General features: G+C 32.5%; 1 protein-coding gene across 2 annotated transcripts in view; it reads left to right on the top strand.

Moving 5' to 3' along the window:
* Window positions 1–2,595: 2,595 nt before the first annotated feature.
* Window positions 2,596–22,531, top strand: part of LOC112681666 (serine/threonine-protein phosphatase 4 regulatory subunit 1-like) — a 21,242-nt gene continuing 1,306 nt past the window's right edge. The window contains exons 1-12 of one of the 2 annotated variants that reach the window (XM_025551943.1): window positions 2,596–2,665; window positions 7,152–7,299; window positions 16,436–16,545; window positions 16,616–16,755; window positions 16,815–16,961; window positions 18,349–18,519; window positions 18,598–18,893; window positions 19,951–20,052; window positions 20,586–20,694; window positions 20,753–20,840; window positions 20,906–21,186; window positions 21,252–21,413. In XM_025551943.1, the coding sequence (XP_025407728.1) occupies window positions 2,596–2,665; window positions 7,152–7,299; window positions 16,436–16,545; window positions 16,616–16,755; window positions 16,815–16,961; window positions 18,349–18,519; window positions 18,598–18,893; window positions 19,951–20,052; window positions 20,586–20,694; window positions 20,753–20,840; window positions 20,906–21,186; window positions 21,252–21,413 (1,824 nt within the window). Of the gene's footprint in view, window positions 2,666–7,151; window positions 7,300–11,708; window positions 12,270–16,435; window positions 16,546–16,615; window positions 16,756–16,814; window positions 16,962–18,348; window positions 18,520–18,597; window positions 18,894–19,950; window positions 20,053–20,585; window positions 20,695–20,752; window positions 20,841–20,905; window positions 21,187–21,251; window positions 21,414–22,531 lie in introns of those variants that run through there. The other variant, XM_025551944.1, reaches the window with a different exon arrangement.

Here is a 22,531-nt window from a genome sequence, read left to right as displayed (position 1 = left end):
ACTAGGTAAATGGAAAAAATGTATATTACTGAATTCTACATGAATCAAATTTAAATTAAGTTGAGCTTCGAGTATAAACATAAGAAAAAAAATGTCAGTGCATTAAGTTCCAAACACTAGTTATTATTTTGGTACTAGGTACCAATTTACAGTTATTATATTAGCCAGTTTTATTTCGAAGCAGTTAATAGGTTTTATATTAGGTACTTAGTAAAATATAGGTAACCTATAAATATTTTTTACACATTTTTTACACAAATTTCGATAGTATAGTTTTGGAAAAAAACTTCATTAGTTTGAAAAACAAACGTATCCAAGAATTTAAAATCGAACATAATTACCTGTTAAATTTGGATAGAATAGAATTCTTGAATATCAACTAAAACAGATAAATGTGGTTCATCAGTTTACATTTTTTCAGAATACCCATAGTGCTCCCGTGAATCTGAAATAGTTCTGGAATATTTTGAAGACATTGGTTTTTGCTTTTGAAGTCAGCAAGTGGTTTATGGTTACATACAATTTATTTTCATAGTTATCTAAAAATAATATTTGTAATAGAAAGAATCTGATTCAAACCGTGCTGAACGATCTCACTACCTGATTGTCGTGAAAACATATTAGCGTAATATTTATTTTTGGGAGGACATTCATTGTACATAAGTCGGTGTTTGGCGAGGGAGTGTACTCACACCATACTCACAAATACTCATTTGAATTTGCCTTTCACAGATGAATTTTGTTGAAATTAAAAAGACCCTAAGACGACAGCTTTAGCACAAAGCTATATATTTCAGGGGGTAACCAAGGGAATATTTCCCCTCCGAAAAAATGTATTTGTTTATCTATTAATTGTTTACTTATAATACCGCATAAACCCCCCGGAAAATGTACAATAGGTAGGTACTCCCTAAGATTGGTCTGAAATAAATACTAGTAGGTATTATTCCACGGATCCCTAATATCCTTATAGGCACCAATCGTTAATTAGAATTGAGATATTGCTACAGATTTTGATTGAGTAAGAAAAAAAATGTATTCCGTCTTTTACCAAAACCAAATCAAAGTTACCGGTTCGACGGACAAAGTAGTTGAATAGTTAAGTTGCTATACTCACAATGCGCGCCATCTGGGAGCAAGTAACAAGACTAGATGTGAGCACTATCGAGTCATCCGATAGTTCGGTACATTGAAATTATTCGATAGTCTCAAATTATAACATTTTTGGACGTGAAATATTCAAAACTATTCCAATAACTTTAAGTTCAATTTGGGTTCGATTCAACACGTCAATATTATTAACATACTTCGAAAGATGTGTGTTTCAATTGATAAAAGGTTTCTAAATTCTGAGAAACGTTCGAGTGCTTGCGAGTGTAGCAAGTGTTGTCACAGCATACTAAACGTTGTTTCGAACGTTTTGCATTTGAAGGACATTCGAATAGTAAAACTGTACTTGGACGAGAGCGAAAGCGGTGCAATTATTGTTAAACGGCAAACGTTAATAATGCGAGTGAAACAATTCGGTTGCGTCGCAGGCTCTGTAACGGTCCGATAGTTCGCACCAGTCGGCCGCAATCGAATATCGTTCGATAGCGGATCCGTCGTCGTCCCTAACCAACACACAATCTCTTTGGTTATTTCGTTTACGCCGCTCGACAGTTGACCGCCTGCGTTCGCTTTGTTTGCGTTTTGTTGTTTTGACGGCGTACACCTCGTCATGGCGCGCACCGTCCGTTAGGGTGATAGTCGGTAGAGCGTGTGAACACTAACGTTTTCACGGTTCCGGTTTCGTTTTCGCCGTCGCTCCGGCAACCCCACGAAATCTGCTTGCACGCCCGTCGCCGGCCGCCACCACCACCACCATTACCGGATTGTCATCCCCGTTGACGAGCAGACAATTCCGCGTGCAACACTCGAAGCTTTGAACGTGGGCTCGGCTGCCGTTACCGTTTGAACGGGCGCCTTGTGATTAGCAGCAACAGCGTCCGCGGTCCGCACACCGGCGAAGAGTACGTTCAGCAAGCGATCAGTGACCAGTGACCAGCGACGACCAGCATCATCATCGTCGCACCATCGTGTCCGTCGGCGACCACAGCGACAGTAAGCGTCTCGGAGCGGTAACCGTTACGCGTGTGTGTCGACAGTACGCGCGCGAAAAGTCCTCGTCCCCCACCCCTCCGGTGCAACGGCGTATTTCGCCCGCTTCGCCATGCACCGCCGCCACCGAATCCATCGCCGCCGCCGCCGCCGCCTTCAATCGATATCGTCGTGATAGTAGTAAAACGTTTTCGGTTATAATACGACGTATCTTTTGCAACACGCGTATTTATTGTTATAGAATTTATAATTTTTTTTTTGTAATACTGTTTTTTTTTTTTATATAACCTCTCTCTCTGTGTTTCAACAATATCAATTGTTATTACTTTTGTATTGCACTGTTATTGCAATCGTCTGCTGCTGCTTTTGCTTCGCCGTCGACGATTAATAACGCTGCTACGTTTTAACGCACGTTCATGGTTTGGTCGCCATATCAGCCCATTTGATCGGGCCATTCATTTTCTGCGAGTCCACAACGTACGCTAACCGAACAACATGCATCACGCCGCTGCAATGGTCTTCCAAGAAAACAAGAGGTCGTTGTTTTTGGGTTCTTTCGTCCAAGGTAAATGTAACACGTTTTTATTATCACCCACACCCCTGTTGTATTATTTATTGTTATTCGTCTATGGTCAGCCACGTCTTGCCGTAGATGCTGATAATCCATATCAGGTTTGGCCTTTCAAACATTTATTTTGTTTCTGATAGTATTTCTAATTCATAACGTAATCACTGCTACTTTTTTATTTTGTACTCTTTTTAGTTCAGTTATATTTTATTCAATGTACATTATTTGTATTAATTGCTAATAATAATGATGTCCAATATTATATGTTTCATTTACATTATGCTTGTTGATCATTATTGAATTCTTTATTGTTTCATTTCGTTCAAACATACAATTCTGATTGTACATTCTTTACTCTATGGATTGTACTAAAATTGCATATCAATGATGAGCAAAATCTATTTAAACCAATCCAAATATTTTCTGTTTTATTTGAAATTTATCTGAATAATTTTACTATGTTAAATTTTATTAGTATTCTTAGATGACAAATCTGCATTGAAAATACTAGCTCATTACTTAAAACTACCTAAGTATTTTTCGTGTGTACAATTGTTATATTCTCGTTTGTACCATGTATATGTAATAGTTGTGTGAATGGAAGTTACGGTTTTATGTGGTTATTAATTTTTGGAGAGTTACATTTATGTGTTATAATATCTAAACATTCTATTCATTTTTGTATTCTCATCGATAAATGGATATATCCATTATTGATAAGAATATATAGTTATAACTTAATTTACATTTCTGTTGAGTATTTTATAGTGATTATTCATTGAGTTATTAAAAAATATTAGTTTCAAAGATTAAATTAGTTTAGTGATAAATTAAATGTTTATTTATGTATATTATTAGGTACCACTATTTTTTGTTATTTTTGAGTTATTACAACTAAAACATTAAACTCATCACATGATAACTGAATTATTTTAATGTATACATAAGTCTTAATACACACCCTATATTGGCAGTTATTAAATATAAACACACAATGTTTCCTATTAACTAATGGAAAATATAATGGGTACCAATATTAGTAATATAAACATTATAAGAAATAAAATTTTAGATGAAAAATATTACCTAATAACAACTTAGATTATCTAACTCATAATTAATACCAACTAGGTAAATTTCATTGATAGAAACACTTGAGACAATTCATAAATAACTACTCCTATAAATAGTTTTATTGAAAATTAATTCATTTTTTACTTATATCTTAATTTTTAAAAATTGGATACCTACAAATCATTTTTTATTATTTTATTAACATTTAAATTGTATACTTAATTTATACCATTGGATAGGTGTAACTGATATTTTAATTTTTATAATTTAATTGTTCTGGTATTAATTATCGAATTTGTTATTTTGTTCATGTAGTTGTGCAATGTATAAGTTAAATATTAAGAAATTATTCTTTTTAAATACTGCATATATTTCATAGGTTTATCATTTGGTTGTCAGAGAATGGTTGTTCTTATTCTGTCGCTATTAACAAAAAAAAATGAAATTCATTAAAATCTATAAATTATTATAGAATGTATTATTTTTTAATAGGTATATTTATAAAAAAAATTCTTATTTTATTAGTACTTACTGCTAGTAACTTAGGTGCGGATCTTAGGAGGGTCCTGTTTCAACTAGTATTTTTTATATATCTAACGCATGTATTAATACTATTTTTAGGGTTTCTTAAAACAAACTCTAAACATCCCTTATACAGTATTCAAATGGTCAATAATTTAATATCTTGAATTATAACAAATGTAATCAAATTAAATAAATATAAACTATTTATTTACATTTCTATTGTAATTATTCTATTTAACATTGATAGGCATAATTTAAGTTCTTCAATTACGAATACCTATTATCAACTCTGAATTAATTATACTAAAAAATATGCAAATAGTTAACATATTCTCTGACATAAAATTTTTGGTACCTAATTTTATAAATTTTAAATTTCTCAAAATGTTTTTAATACTAATCTACAAACCTATGAGTGCTTAAGATGTTAAGCTAATTAATAATTTTTATATACATTTTTTAATATCGAATATAAATATTTTATTTAATTAAACCAAATATTAATAGGTATATTTATTTAAAATCTAAGTTCATACAGTTATATTTTTATTACATTCTTATAAATATTAATATCTTTTTTAATCAAAAAAACTATTTTACAAAATAGTTATAAATTTGGGGCATTTACAGAGTGAAATCTTTGTTGTAATATGTATATTGTATATTCTGTAATATAATATTATTATAATGCGTATATTATCTCAATTAGTTTCCCAATTCCGCTAGTTTATAAAGAGATAAATTATTTATGAATGTAGTATTTAAATGCGTTCATGTTAATATTTACAATTATTTAGTTCATATTTTGATAGTTAAATGTCTAAATTCTACAAATATTACTATTGAGATATGCATTGATATAATTCTTACACTGCAGTATAATTACATCAGTGATCAAGTGTATCAAAATTTAAATAGGTATGATCAATTATAAATATGATTTAAATATAGACATTGTATAATTTATATTAATACATAAAATATTAAAATCAGAATTTAAACTAACGGATAAAAATAAAATAAATGTATTTATTTGTATATGAATAAATTTTACCTAAAAAATATTTTATTATATTTTGCAATACAAAGATAGTGTAATAAATAGTTTATGAAATATATATTATTGCTGGTAAAAATAAAAAATAAGAAAATATTTTATATCACTTTGAATAATATTTTTTGATATAATTATTTATATAAATTCCTTGTTCAATCTAAGCAATTAACATATCTGACATAAAAATTATCTTTTATATTCAATTATAAATATCTGAGTCATACCATAGCCTTATTCATTAACCCACTCATATTTTGTTAGGTTCCTTTTCTAGATAGAACACATGTTCAGTGACATTTTTAAGATTTTACAATCAATTTTTTAATTTAACACTAAAGATTTTACTAGGTTTAGAATACTTTACTTTATTATATTATGTTCAAGAAGTTTTTCATACAAATTTGTCTAGATAAAAATAAATAAACTCATAAAAATTATATAAAATGAGAAATAAATACGAGGACATTAATACCGTGTATTAAATCATTTCAAATATTCCACCGCGCTTTTAGTTGTTTAACATATTATTATTAACGTAGAACTTAATCGAGGTATCATCTGAAATCATAAGCTAATAAAAATTAAGGGAAAAAAATCTTAATTACATTTGTTACCCGATAGTGATGTGCAAGAAATAAGTTTACAATTTTGATGATAACTTTATCATCCGAAAATAAAACCGTTCATTGTATTCGATAGTTTGTTTTTTTTTTTCTATTCCATCAACGATATTTATTTTTTTTTCGAAACAAAACACGTCGTAGTCATATTTGGAACGTTTCGTCTCGTGTCCTAATTAAACTTTGGTGGCTCACGTGTGTGCACTGTGTGCGCATTGGCCCTCGGGCATAAAAAAGAATTTTCAGGTTTAGCGCGCGCTTGCGTGCGTGCGTGTGTGTGTGTGTGTAAAAATATGTAAAAAATAAAACATTATATTATATATGTGTGTATGTATAACGTGCGGGCATTGTTTACTTCTCATCCGTGTGAGGTATATCGCGTCCCCCGATTGGACCGAACGCTCCTCCATTCTCGACGGGCTGCCGCCGCGTATATTATTGTGTACAGTAATCGAAACCGGTTTTGTGTCGGATAAATTCTTGGCATTCATTTCCCTTGTTTACCTGCTGCCGTCTCCGGTGCTGCTGCTGCTGCCGCCACCACCGTCGCGTTATGGGGTGGTGCTGTGGTGCTCATAGGCAATGGTATTATTTCCCCCCATCTCCCCTCCCGTCAATATTATTGTAGTGTAAATTTAATTATCCAAGTCCGTCGTCGGTGCCGAACAAGAATGTTTTCCGCCTGTTACGATCTGTCATGTGGTATTATCGTCAGCACCGTGATTTTTGGCCAGGTTTTTCCTTAAAGTACCGAATTTCCCGTCGACGACTACGCCCTTCCTGATGGGAGGACCCATGTGAATGACACGTGGTTTGTTTATGCGTCTTGGTGTATAGGCGTGTAACTGCTGCTGCTGCCGCCGCCGCCGCCGTAGTGGCATTGCGCGCGCTCATGGCTTCCTCCGCGATCAATGAACCATGCAGACGATGCGCGGCTAGCCAGCAGCCAACGCCTCCCGTCGCCGTCTGGCTCTACCGCGTGCCAGGCTCATCTCCGCACGGCAAACTTGTTTGACCACCCAACACTGTACTGAACTATCCGCACAAACTGCGTGATGCGTGTAAACTGTTCACTAGGGGGTTAAAAAAAATATATATATAAAATAATTTTTACACAACAGTGCTCCCCGAAGACTTATATAATATCACATTTTAGCGTTAAGAAAAATAAAATGCGTGGATTACATATTTTTTTTTTTCTATTCAGTTGGAGCCGGTATAGAGAGATTAATGATACAAAATAACGACGGGGCTGGAGAAGATGAGTCTTTAGATTTCATGGGAAACCAGCACAGCGATCATTTGCCTAGCGAAACAGTCAAACAGATGTACAACGCGTCTGCTGAAGAAATCAGGTAACATCACAACCACAACATCAGGATCACTCTGTATACTGCTGGAATGTATTAAATTAGCAGGACCGTCCGGGGGGGGGGTAGGTGCGTGTGTTCTAACCACCTGGCTTTTTTTCACCGAGGGTTGCGGTTATTCTTGGAAATAGACGTACGCGAGATTGCAGCTGTCCCGCCCCTCGAGTTAAAAACAAACACTGCTTTTCGATTCTGTATCCTCTTGTGCTACATCATGTTCATAAAACTACGTAGTTCGAGCTAATAGAACATGAATTAATTTCATAATTTTCTAAGCGTATTAGGTGTTTTCTTCTATTAGCCGAGAAGTCGGGACGTTTTGAAGTAATCGTACGTGAAGAATAATCAGGGGGGTCTCTGTAGTGGTGATCTAAAATTAAAATATCCTATTCGTGCCAACTGGCTACAGTTATTGCCAGACAGTCAAATATACTATACCTTTATAATGGGCTAAAATAAAATCGCAGAATTTTGCCGGTTGCCAATGGCCGAGACCCGCTGTTGGATGAGAAATTTTGCTAATTAAAAAAAATTTGAAATTACCACTTGTTGTCAATACATATTAAAAAATAAACTTTTTTATAATATTTTTTACGTTGTTTTGGAAATTGTACGATTTATTCGATCAGTGTTAGTGGAGTTGGTAAATCGCGTATAAAAAAAAAAAAAAATTATCACGATTATATTGTATACTCTATAGTACAGGCAAAATGTATTTTGAATTAATATTCCTAGATTTTCAGATAGTTTACGATGTTGACAACAGTTTTGAAACCGTCTAAATCAATGCTTTTAACCATGCATATTGTTGATTACGTGCTTATCATTTTAATGACGAAATTTATATTATCTATATTATTGGTATCACACGATTGTGAACTAGTCACGGCAGTGTAGCGACAAAAAGTCCACCTTGAGAACCATTTTAATTGTTTTGTTCCTTATAATTATTGTATTAATAAATATTAAATTTGTACACATTTTCAAGCCGCAATGCCTATATTATTTATTTAAAATATCTAGGGACAAAATATACATGAACAATTAAAAATGGGACATAATTTACTGCGACCCGTGTGTTTGTCATGTAGTACCTCGTTTCTAACTGCTCGATGTGTGCCTGGCCATCCTATAAATAGCCAGACACATCAACTCTTACTTCCTGTCTGGTGCTATTGCCGCTTTGTTGCTTTGCATATTTAACGTCCGCTACATTACGATTTTAAACAATAAAAATTTAAAAAAAAATATATTACTTCAGTTTATTTTTATTATAGTTTTAATTTAATTAAATATTAGAAAGAAAAAAATGCTTTTATATAATTAACCATAGGTTTTTGAAACATAATAATTTTCTTTAAAAAAATATTATGTTTTAGATAATATTATCTATTCAGTACATAGAATTAAATTAAAAGTAGGTAGGTATTTTATTTGAGTAATAAATGTATAGTATACTTTATACTTGGCCAATATAAAATATAAATATCCCTACCCATATAACACTTAATTTTTATTTAAGTCAGAATCAATTATTTCATTTTTTTTTTTTTTTTTTTGTAATGTTTTGAATGAACTTCATCAGTTTGATAAAAATAATAGTATTTATTTAGTTAAGAAGCATAAGTACAAAACGAAATCTAAAAACAATATAACTATTTAATATAATATTACTAGCTAAATTATCCGGCTTCGCTCGTGAAAATAAATGCTCATCTTTATATTAGATTAGTTTACAATCTCGGTTACTGTAGACAAATAATATATATATATATATATAATCGCCTTTTTACTTCTCATTTTAATTCAGACTTATGACTGGCAGCACGTTTATTTTGATGTTATGGTTAAAAACCTTTTTGGTCTTTTTGCTTTTTATTTAATTATCCTGTGGTGGTCCAATTGGTGGACAGTTTTATCATAAAACCCAGGTGAATGTGTTTGTTTTTTGCCGCGCTGTGCCGTTAGGTTTTGAAAAATAAAAAATTATAAATAAATTACTCAAGTGAATTAAAGAATTGAAATTAAGTCTAAAACTTGATTTATAATGTTTCTCTTTCATAAAAAAAAAAAAAAAAGAGGTAATCGGGTGAGTAGTTCCAGAGAACATGCGTGAAAAAGATTCTATTTTCACATTTCTATACATTTCAGTACATATCTTAGTAATAATGTTTATCGAACCAGTATTATTATGTAGTGTGAACGTTTATTGCTGATGATGCAGGTGCATTATAGTTATAAAGAATGAACAAAAAAAATTAAATACTTAATTTGACCAGTGTGTCAGTAGTTTGCATCATCTGGCATGTAAATTAAGTAGGTCAAAACGTCATGCCATTACAGCTAAACAGAAATAAAATGTCTGCAAAGACTGTAATGAACTTATTTTTCCTTTTAAAAATAACTATTGTTTAAATTGGCGTCTTCTTGACGGTCTCAAAAATATGAATTTTTAGGCATTTGGTGTGAATGCGTATGTAGTTAAGTATAAAAAGTTATTAAATTGTTTGTATTATATTAATCTATGCTTAACTGTATGAATCTAAAAATTAAATTTTATATGGCCATTTAACACAACATCTTGAAAAAAAAATTTAAAAAATATCATTGGTAAAATTATCCTATAAATTAAACTGGCTAATTCATTGATCTTTAAATCAATAACTGGTTGTTTTACAATCCGGATATTGGTTTATATTTATTGTTTGACATTACTAGTTCTAAATATTTTTCGAAGCTGATAGTGAGTGTTTTTTAAAAATTTCGACTACTCTCCGCCTTATCAATTGTTTACAGACCTTAATTTAATTTATGTATTTACTTAAGTTTGGCGGTATGTATTTGCTTAATTTATCAATGAAAATCCAAACAGTTTTATTTGTTATATTTTATAAAATTCCTCTTGTTATAAATGGTTGAAAATTTGGTTTCTATACAAATTTTGTTTATTTTAAAATATCTGTTTTTTCTTTTGTTATAATTGTAAATATTTATATTGTTGAAAATTGTTTTTAAAAATATTCAACAAAAATTTATATTTTATAAAATTATGTAACGATTACTTCTATATAAACATAAAGGATTGTTTTGAAATCGCTGGATACCATTTCTTTTGAAATATTTTGTTTCATTATCGAAATGAAAATTTTATGTAATCATAAAAGTTATCCATGTGATTAATTCTAAATTTTACTTTTGAATGTTTATTCAACGCAGCTTAAAAAAATATTTTTATTTTGTTAGTTTTTTATGGATTATATTCTAATCTTGTGTTTAGTTACATATTTTGGTTTTACCTCGATCAGTTTATTCTCCCTCCAAGCGTTATAGGTAGTTTATTCAAATTGTGATTGTTAAAATAATATGTTAAATATCTTAGACTCGTTTGTTCAAAAAACATGAAAAACATTTTACGACGTGGTCTTAAAACAATATAATTCCACTTGGTGTTTATTTGATTAAACGTTAATTTTCCTTATATGCACTACGCCGAATGCGTTTTTAATCCGTGTAGAGAAATGCGTGAGGGTCGAACTTTGGTCGTATGCCAAAACGAAAGATGCCACTGCCGCCGCTGCAGATTCAATGTCGCTTTATGCAAAAATCACAGTGTGCACATGGATGGTAATAGTTTCGGTGTACTTTTAATTAAGAACCAATTACTACGGTCAAGATAAAGGGTGGAAATCGTGTGCCGTTAAAGGAGAGAATGAAAATATAAATAAATATTTAAAAAATAAATGAATGAAAACTTCGCGCGGGCGTTGTTGTCTTTACGCCGGTTTTACTATGTGTTCCATGCGACTCGCGAGCGTGATGTACGCAATAACAACAATACGAGCATGAAAGAGAGTCCGTGTGTCGGCGCGCGCATGCGAATGTAATAATTGACGTGGGCGGACGAGGAAAATACGACGACGACGCTTGAGAAGAACGCCGCCGCGCAGACGCGCTCGTCCCTTTCGCTTGGGCGGCGGCGGTGCGCTCTTCACGGTCGCGTGCCAATAATCGATCCCCGCGCGCGCGCGACGGTGAAAGCACGTTCGGCGACCGCGGCCGCCCCTATTTTTTCCGGGCGTTTTCGCACGCACGCCGTTTATCATTGACCGCCAGCTGAACAGGACGGTCGTCCCTCGTCCCGCTGATACGCTACTGCGTGTGCGTGGTCCGTGTGTTTATTTTGACGGGGACGGTGCCGGTCGTCCGAGCGCTCACGCTATCGTCCCAATCTACGTTGGCGGCACTGCGATCGCATCGGATAACCGCCCGTTGGTCCCACTGGACGGGTCCCCGTTTATTTTTATTTTATTTTTCGTATCCGCCGCCGGGCGCACGCACTCGCACACGGTCTTTTTCTCTCTCACTCGTTCTCTGTCACTGTCTCTCTCCAACTCACTCCCTCGCTCCCTCGTACGCGTACGGTTTTGTACACATACGTTCACGTGAGCGCGCGCATTCCACTGCGAGTGTGTGCGCGTTGTTGGTCGCTTTCTCATTTCTCTTTCTGGCGGTACGCTTCGCCGCCGCTGGCCTTCGTCGTCCACACGAACCACCACCGCCATCGCGTCGTAGTACGTTTTAGTTCTCCGTTCGTACCGTGTGTGCGTGTGTTGTCGTGCGCGGGCGCGCGAGTGTGTTTTTTTTCCTCGTTTTTCTTTGCGTGAGCGGTGTGCGCGCGCAAAACATCTCACGTCCGTGGTGCACGCGTGTTTTCTTATTTTTATTTTCTCACCGAAAATACGTGTCGCGAGTGCTTGCTCATCATCATACGAGATTCGTGCGCACAGTGCCTGCGATCTGTTCACGGTTATCCCATTTATTATTTATAATTTTTTTTCTCGTTTCAAATCGTTTTCCGTCCGTTAACAATGATTTCCCTGTCGAAATCAACAGCACCAACAATATCAACGGTGAACAACGACGACTGCAGTAACCGCACGATAACATGTTGTGAGGTAAGAAAGACGTTCTAAATCAACGCATTACGGATCGTGTTTCCCGCGTTTTTCTTCGCCCCACTCCCGACTCCCGTTCGCGCTTCAATGTCCACAACAACGCTATATTTCTACTACATCCGTTCCCGGCGCTTATCGATTTTCCATGCACTACTGTTTCCCCATGTTTCTGGTCGTTTACGTCGCCGTTCGGAGTATTGCGTGCGGTGCATCATGACTCTTCTACGCAGTAGTAACTACTCGGCCCGCCGACAATGAACCCGCTCGTTTGTTGTGACGGTGCGCGCCGTAGCCAGTAACAAACGGCGGCGGCGCTCCTGACCCCTTCTAAAACGCGCCTCATCGTTACTTCTCATGAATGAACCGTTTGTACGCGGTGCGTGCGTGCGTGTGTGCATGCGTGCCACACACGTTTTAACAGCCGTGGAGGGGGCCCGCTAGAACACATGTGTTTCACGCTGCAGACGGATTTGACCTTTTCGTCGCTCGTCGCCACTGTTAAGGGGAAAAAATTATACGACCGTCGGTGTGTGTTGGTGTTCGGCGCGGTGCGAGAACCGGATGGAAAATTTTTTGAATACCCTGACTACCGCCGCCGGAAACAATGTTGGCGGCTCTCGCGTTTTTTTTTCTATTACCAACGGTGCACTGCCGCTGCGCAGATGGTCGGTGACCACACGCTGTACTCGCGACGCATTCCAATGGCGTTCGAAAAATAAAAGCACCAACACCACGTGGACCGTCCCATCGTGCACGCCTTAATGGCGCCAACGGAAAATCGATTTTTTTCTTGGCAACCCCCCCCCGAGACGTGCTTGTAGTATGTGTGTGCTTCTCTTTAAAACTTCTGAACAGGTCCTGTTGATCTAAAGAATATTTCTCTAACGAGTTTCCCAGCAATGTGTTTTTTTTTTTCGAGTAACGGTTAAAGCTGCGTCTGGTTGTTGACCACGTTGAAAGCTCGTGTACTACGGCGCGCGGTTAGTGTACTATTGTTATTAGTGGGTCGGATCACTGTAGCGGGTGGTTTACGCGCTGATGTAGTAGTGGTACGATGGGAGGGAGAAAAATAACTATCGATCGCGCGGTCATTACGTGTGCCAGTGTCATCTTGCCGGTAGTTGCGTACACTTTCAGCACTCTATACTTTATTATTATTGTCGTACTGTATCATTTATTGACCTTTAAAATGCTGGATAATAAGTAATTCTTTAGCCTTGTTTCTATGCGTCATCCCTCCAACATGATTTAACTCGTGCAGGTCGTGCCGTAGTTTTCGTTGTGAAAAACTAGGGGTCAATTTTTAATTTTTTTTTTTTTTATGTCAATTAGTTGTCTCGTTTTACGCCCGACGATGAAATAAAAATATAAAAACGAACGTTGTATTTTATGGCCGAAAACATTTTGATGCTTCCGTCTACGTTTCGATGGATTGCTGGGTGGTGGTGGCGTTGGCGCGGTTGTAAACATCGATTTGCGCGTAGCCAAATTTAATCGCATGATGACAGCGTGTATATGTGCGCTGTTTGCAAATTTGAACTTGAAAAACGCGGCGGCACCGTGTTTTGTTGTGTGCGCCGCGTACACGGTCGTCGTGTAAGAGACGTGCGCGCGAGTAGTTGTGGTGGTGTACTCGGCGCGCGCGCGCACAAGCCGAATACTATCGTCGTGGTCGTGTCCACCTTTCGGTTTCATTTCGCCGACGAAACGTTGTGCGTTGCACGTCGCCCGCGCACGCACACGTTTCGCACCTATATATTTTTATTGGAGTAGGGAGCGGGGAGGAAAGTAAATATTCGAAAGCACGTGCACGCACGGTGCCGTTAATAAATATCGTCGGCGTGTCGCGTTTTCTCGGACGATGACTTGAAAATTATGGTTAATAATAATTATTATTATTATTAACCATAATTTTATTACGCTTCAATGGTATCTGTTCAATTTAGAACCGTTGACCTTGAACTGGGCCGTTGGCGGTTCACCGTCGTCCTCTAATGCCCTTTCCTCCCCCCCTCGGGGGAGTTTCATGGCGGCGGCGTCGACGAGGTGCTGTCCTTTTGTCGGTGTAATTCGGTTCAAACGAGCACGGCGTAGTGCACTCTCACACTCCCGTGTCTCTTACCCGGTGTCCCTCTTATGGGTTGGTAGTCCTGTTCGTGTGTGCTGCGTGCGTTTCGTGAGAGACGAACGGCGGGAACGCATCGACGATGCCGCCGCCACTACTACCGCACACACATTTTATCTCAACCCCTATTTCTACGTATTATTATTATTATTATGTTTAGAACGCCCACCACACCCTAAAAATATTAACGTCGTCGCCGTGACGTTGTATTACTATATTTCATTTTCCTCTTTCGTTCGTAGTTTCTCCTCTCCTTCGCTTCCGATGGTACCTCCAAAATATATGCATAACACACACTATACAGGGTGTTTATTTCGTAAATCGTTCAATAGTTATTATAAACCTAGTTTCGACTTTTCTATAGAATATTTTGCTATATTGACGAATTTTCCATAAAAGTTTATTCTAAAATTTTGTAGTTTAAAAAGGATTGCTATTTTTTTTTTTTTTTATTATTATATTTAATTATTCGACTGGTTTGCGAAAAGAATATATGCTTATATTTTATGTGGTGTTCGTGAAAATAATGTGTACAAAGTAGTTATATTCTGCACACGGCCAATGATAATTACTTTATAATATCGTGTTTTTAATCTTCACGCACTTAGTATTGGTAATGTTAACCGATAATCCATAGGTTATTATTCAAATTGGTGGATATCGTTTTCTAATAGGAATTTTCCCCTTACATACATGAGTACATGACCCATAATGTATACTTTATTATGTCGACCGATAACCAAGCATCATTTTACGGTTGGACCATTAACGTCGATTGCCGGTTAAAATTAAGCACAAACGAAGAAATTAAAGTTTATATTTCCGTCTCTATTGATTCAGTCGTTTAAATATATTAGTTTTGAACTTGATTTTTTTCATTATTGTATTTTACACTATTTGTGCAGTTGCTTTATTTATCAAAAAGAAAAATATTAAGATTTTCTTTTTGCCGAAAGTCGAGCTAAAAGTGGTTTAATATTTTTATTTTTTTCATCGACTTATAATGATTATTTTTAGATTTTTTAGTTGTTGACTTAATTGTTTGATAATTTATTAGTTTTCAGTATTGTATTACATTCCGTTTGTTTCTACAATAATAATCGTTTAAATATAAGTTAAGTAAATACATTTCTATTTTAAAAACTATAAAAATTAATTAAATAAAAAAATGTATAAGCATAATCGCATTATTGAAGAAATTAATACTATAACATGTTTATATACCACTATAAGTTATCATATTATTCGTTTTAACATACAAATTCAGTCATTTTTCCAATATTTAAATAGTATTTAAAAACAATTTATCTAATATGTCGTTGTTTTATTTACATGTTACTAAATATAATGAATACGAAAACAGCATTTGTAAGATTTGATTTGTTTGGTTTTATTTCGCTTATTATTTTATCATAGATATCATGAATCTTATATCTTTAATTCTCTAATATTTTTATAGTTAAACTATAATTTACTTTTGCATTACAAGTTTTTATAACATTAATTTTCTCGTGTTTGATTATAAAATGGTCAAAATATCATGATAAATTTTTTTTTGTGTAATTCCACGGATACCATGGTTTTAATGTTTTAATGAGTTTTAACAACTAATCTTACCTTTGAATTTTTTTTTTTTTTTTTAGTTAAATAGTTATTTTTATTCTATGATCAAATATAGTTACTAATTTAATTTCTTTATTATGATTTATTATAACTCAAATTGAGAAACAATTCATTAAACAAACATTTTTTTATACTGAATATTTTTTATCTTTTTAACCAAATGTTTTTGTTTTTATAATAGTATAATGTTTGTAAAAAAACATTTTTGTTATCTGTTAATATTTATACTTTAATAAAAAAAAAAAATTTAAAGTTCTTCCCTCGGCCTTTAATATGAGTATATGAGATAATAATAAAGATATTTTAATAATGACTAATTCTTTGAATGACTCACTAGTAAATAATATCTTATGATTTCTGATGGTTGTTTCTTTAACTTATTCTAATCCTTATTCAAATTGTAATTTATTGTTCACAGGAATACCACTCCAAAGTATATATCATGCTGTATGAAATTTGTGATAAAGGATCATTTAGAAATGATTCCAGATATACTATCTGTGATAGACAAAATGACAAAAGACGAAGGTATATATATTTTAAATTAAAACATATTTTATTTTGATTATAAATTAATAAAAAAAAAATTTCATTTCAGACAAGCTAATGCGATTCGATACTGTCAGTACCGTTGGTTATTTATGCACAGTTTTTCACCAACACGACAACCTAAGATCCTACATACATTCATTTTTACTCCCAGCTATTATCAAAGCATTATCTGATCCAGCAGAACAGGTATATTCACTTAGATTACCTTATTAGTAAGTTTATAATTAATAATTGTTTTAAAATAGGTAGTAATGCGCTCTCAGATGGTTCTCACTTACATAATTAGTAAAGGTGTAATTAACAACAAGACTGTTGAAGAAATTGTTTGTCCAGCACTAATATTAGCTGCCAATTCCACAGATGATCTCCATGTACAAAATAATATTGTCACGGTAAATAATTAAAATATTTTTTTTAATTACCTATACATATTTACATACTTATACATATTATCTATACATTCACAATTTAATTTTGTTAGTTTATGAATTTAATGATTAGATATTAATTAAAATACTATAATCGTTGCCTGTTGAAAGACATGGGTAGTGAGATGCAATATTTTTAAAAGTTGTCTCACTATCTTGTCTTTCATGTTGCATCGGTTTAAATCAACAGCAAATTTATTTGCTTTGGAGTCGATCTGTTGCCGTCAAAGCGGGCTGTCGTAGAGTGCTCATATTATTTGACTATCACAGCCAGCTTTGATGAGCACCGGATCGATATTGGTCAACAGTTCTTTCTGCGCAAAGCCCAACTTTGGCCCGTCAAAATGGATGTGAAGTGTGTTTTTTTTACTGTTCATATCACAGCCACTTTGATGAGCCTATGTTTGTGGTACATTCAACTAATAACCATCCTAGCTTAGTTATTTATAGTGTATGGTTGTAAAACTTATTTATTTAACATTGACCTCAAGACTGTAAACATTTCTTATTGAAATTAATATTTTGGAAGAAAGCATTTTTTTTTTTTTTATTGTTAATAAATATAAACATTTTAGTATGAACTTGTAAATTCTATGATTACATAATTTTTTTTGTGATTATATTTAATATAATTAATATTTATTCTTCTCATTTTTTTTTTTTTTTCTAGTAATGTAATTCTTTGTTATACAATGGATTTTTTGTATAATTAAACCTGAGCTTGTTGAAATCAATTAATAATTCTGATGTTTATTCTTTATTATTTTTATTTGTTATGATTTAAATCCTTAAAAACACTAATTATTGTTTTTATTCTTTAAAATTAATATTAATATTTAATTCCAGAATGATTTAATATGAAGGCGTCCAAATGGTCAAATCGGATGTGACGTGTTGGTATTTATAATCATATCACAGCCGTTTTTGACAATTTTGGCGGCTATCATGATCTTCAGTTAAACTTATTATTGGCTTGAGATGCTCACAAAGTAACTGTGAAATGTTGAATATATTTAAATTCATATCACAGCCAGCTTTGATGAGCGTTACGAGTTGAGTTTTCATCATGGAGCAGCCATCATATCACTGATAACTGAGGAATTGTGGTTCTCGTCAAAGTGGTTGTGACACGTTCAGGTTTTCATTTTAAATTCAATTAATATCGTATCACAGCCAGCTTTGTATGAGCGCTGCAATTTCTACATTCGTTATTTGATAATTTTAAAAATAAATATTTTTGATTGTTATTATGTTTATTAAGTTAATGTTTTTGAGCTTTTTTTTTATGCAATCATATTTATTGTTTTTTTTTTTTGTTTTTTTATTTTTTATTTTTTTTTTTTTTTAACAGTTAGTAGGAAAAATTGTTCTTAAAGTATGCAACAATGTGTTATGCAAGACTGTGTTGCCATTCTTAATCAACAAAAGTCATAGTGATTGTATATATGTCAGACTGGCTGCATTATTGAGTTTTCCTGAACTTGGTCATGCATTGAACATAGAACACAAAACCAAAGTATTAGTAAGTTATTTTTTATCTAGTGATTGTTCTTATATATAATTTTTTTTCTGTTTCTTTTCTAATTTCAATTTTTTTTAGTTACCTCGTTATGTAGAGATGTGTAATGATCGTGTTGGTACTATTCGAAAAACATGTGCTGACATTATTGCTCCACTATCGGCTTGTTGTAATGATGCCCTTAGACGAGAATCAATAACTGATGCAGCTGGACGATTACTTAGTGACAGTTGCAAGTTTGTACGGCAAACAGCTTTAGAAAACTTAGGTCCATTGATTACTACATATGCAACTCCTGCTGTTACATCATTGGTCACTACTCGTACATATATTCTTATGATGGTTAGCAATTTTACCGACGATTTACATTATATAACGTAAGTTCCATATTATATTATAATCTTCAGTATATTTTATGCATAGCTTCCTATGTATAGAATATTCCCCATCTGGTTTTCAGTACATGAAAACATTACTATTAGTAAATTTTTAATTTGAATATGATGATAAAACCCCATGGTCCGTGTTTCATCTGAAACATTGTGATGGTTATCTATCCAAATTATCTGATTCAACTACTTGTTGTTCAGAACCACTTCAAATATGGATCATGCTTCAGGTATGTATTTGCCATGCATGGAGTGGTTGGGTGATCATCTTAGTTATATTTAATTAATTTCAAGATAATTTATGTGAGTGTACAATAATTATTAATTATCTAACTTTTACAACTTCCTAGTTATTTAATCTTCTTACATTACAGTATTTCTTGTTCAGATTTTTTGTTTAATTGTGCACTGTTTTAATTCATGCTACCATTTATAAATATTTCCAACTGTGTTGACAAATATATTTTCTAATTTGTTATTCATTATTAAATACAGTATGGGCTTGTTATACATATATTTATTTATATATGTAATTACTGATTCAAACTTATGAATATTAAGCACGTTTTATAGATTTTATTTATTGTTTTTGGGTTATTTTTAAAATAATGCTGATTACTTACATTATATACAACCATTTAAATTAATTTTAGGTATTTCATTATATTTTGTGAATGATGGCCATATAATATTAAGGTATGTTTAAATTATGGTATAAAAGCAAGAAAATATTATTTAGTAAATTGGTACGGTGATTTTTTTTTTGGGGTTATAAGAAAAGAAAGATAAATTGTTCTATGTCTATTTTATCTGTTAACCTTTGAACAGACCATTTATTCTGTATTTTTTGGTGTATGTTATCAATTAATTTATATACTTGCTTTTACATTATATTGTAAACACACTTTAAGAATTAATTATTATAATTTTTTATTTGCTTAAATCCAATTTTTAATTCTTAATATGTTACCAATGTGCCTAGTATGTTCACATTAGTATTTTCTAAAATTTTTGTTATGTTTTCTAACTTAAAATATATTTTTAGAATGAAATGTCAAACAAGTCAAGAATATTTTAAAGCTACAGAATTATTAATGGACCGAGAAAAACCATGGTCAAATGAAACAACTATGAAAAATGATAATAAGTAATATATAATTGAAATTGATAAAACCAAATTTTTATATTCTTGTAACTAGTCTATTTTAGCCTATTTGCTTGTCTCAATACCTTAATTACCTAGGTTATGTGAGTTTTCTAGTAGGCTTATATAGGTATATATAGTAAATCAATATTATTCACAGTTAATTTTTGTTAATTTAGTTTAAATTGAAGAAATCATATTGTTACATTTAAAATATGATAAAACTTAATAAAATGGCACAAGTGTAACTTTATATTTAAATAATCATGGTTATTAGTTTTTATAAACTTTGTATTTATTAAAACTTATCTATTTTAGCCTACTTGCTTGTCTCGGTACCTTGACAATTTGGTAGTGCGAGTTTTCTAGTAGGCTAATATTAAAAATAAATCGATATTATTCACAATTACTCTTGATCGATGAAAAGTGAATTGAAACCATATCGGTATACTTTTATAAAGCTTAATGAATATCTTTTGTTTTAAATTGTAATTATCTCTATTAATTAATGTTTTTTTTTTATTATATTTATACAGATTTTGGGTTGCTGATTATAATGTAAAGACTGAATCAGAAGAATTATACAGTACATTTGCGTATTGGAGGGAACCTATCTGTGATACAAAATCGTCTTTTAGTTTTGAAGTAAGCTATTTTCCTATTTATTAAGTGTTTGTACCTAACTTGTTTTTTTTATGTATAGAATGATTGTGATGATAAGGAATCTGAAGTTGAAAGACTTCAAAGCATGATACCTAATAAGTTATGGTATGTGCCCATGAATAACAACTGTAAGTTGCATGTTAATTACTGCTAATATATGGTGCAATTTTTATATTTATTAAATAATTTATAGCTAATTTGAATTGCACTGACATGAAGAAATCTGAGTTTGAAGTGAAACCCATTGTAGAAGGTAATGGAGATTCAAAACCTTCAACAGCTGAACTCAACGACAATTATCTTGTTGTACCTGCATTACTGCTTGATAATTATGCTGACATGGCTGGTGCATTTGATGATAGTGACTTAGCATCTCAATGTGCATGTATGTTACCTGCAGTGCTTGTTACTATTGGCCCTGCTCACTGGCCATTGCTTAGGCATACTTACTATGTCTTAGCTTCCCACAGATCTGTATGTTACTAAATGTTTTGAAAATAGTTTAAGATCCTGACTTATAATTTAATTTTAATTTTTAGTGGAAAGTTAGAAGAAAGGCGGCTTCTTATATACATAAACTAGCAATTTACATTGGTGAAGAAGCTACATCCAGAGATCTTTTACCAATATTTGAATCCCTTGTATTGGATTTAGACGAAGTACGGTCTGGTGCCATAGATAATTTTGCTGCCTTTCTCAGGGTAAATTATTATCTATTTATTCGTTAATTTCAGTTCAATTTAAAAATTAATACGATAATCAATCTTATTAGTCTGTATTTCAACCGATATCCTAATGTTCATCATTAATCTAAATTATTTCTAATTTATTATTAAATACTGTTATGAAATATTAAACATTTATTTAATGTCATCCTCCTAGGGAAAATTTTCATTAAATTTCATTAAAAATTATAAATATTATTAAATAGATGCATTATATAATTATTATTTTTTATCAACTGTTGAAAAAATTCATTTTTTAACATTTATGTAAGAATCAAATATACAGTCGAGTCGCAATAACTTGAAAAACTTGGCAACTCGAATTTCTTCCCCTATAAATTAGTTAGGTATCTTAAATAATACATATCTCAAAGTGAATTTTTATCCCCCTTCAACTTCGAGTTATTGCAACTCGACTGTATTACTAAAATTGATAAACCTATTTCATTTCCCATTTGAATCCTTAGTGATGATAATGAATATTGCAGTATTTTAATGAGAAAAATAATGAAATGTTTTTTATATGATAAATGGTACATTGCATATGATAGTTATGTAAGTTAACTGATTTTCTTAGTTTCTGTAGTAAAGAGTTAACACTTTCCTATCAATTTTTTAGGTAAATTAATCTCTTATAAACATTTTTTATAATAATTAACAAAACAGTTGATTTATATGATATGTAAATAGAACTAGTTTTATTTTATAAATAATATTAATGTTATGAAAAACTTGAGGTCTGTTACATTTGACATCCTAGGGATGAAAATTTACCTATACTATTTCTGAGTGAATTTTTTTTTTTAAAATACTCTCATCCATATAAATTGATTTGAAAGTTAATTAATATTTATTATTACAAAATATATTTATTTATTTATTTAATGTTAACAGGCTAAGCTTTTTTTTAAAAGTATGCATTTGTACATTATTTAATATTTTAAATGATATTATAAGATATAAGAATATAATAATAATATAAGAAAGTATTACATTATACATATAATTAATAATAATAATAATATTATAAAGATGATGAAAAACTAAAGGTCCGTGTTTCATCTGATACCCTAGTGATGAAAATTTACCTATAC

The sequence above is a fragment of the Sipha flava genome, unplaced genomic scaffold (genome assembly GCF_003268045.1).
Source record: "Sipha flava isolate LNK unplaced genomic scaffold, YSA_version1 194_pilon_pilon, whole genome shotgun sequence".
NCBI lineage: Eukaryota > Metazoa > Arthropoda > Insecta > Hemiptera > Aphididae > Sipha > Sipha flava.
The sequence above is the reverse complement of the archived record's forward strand: the minus strand, read 5'-3'. Positions and strand labels throughout refer to the sequence as shown.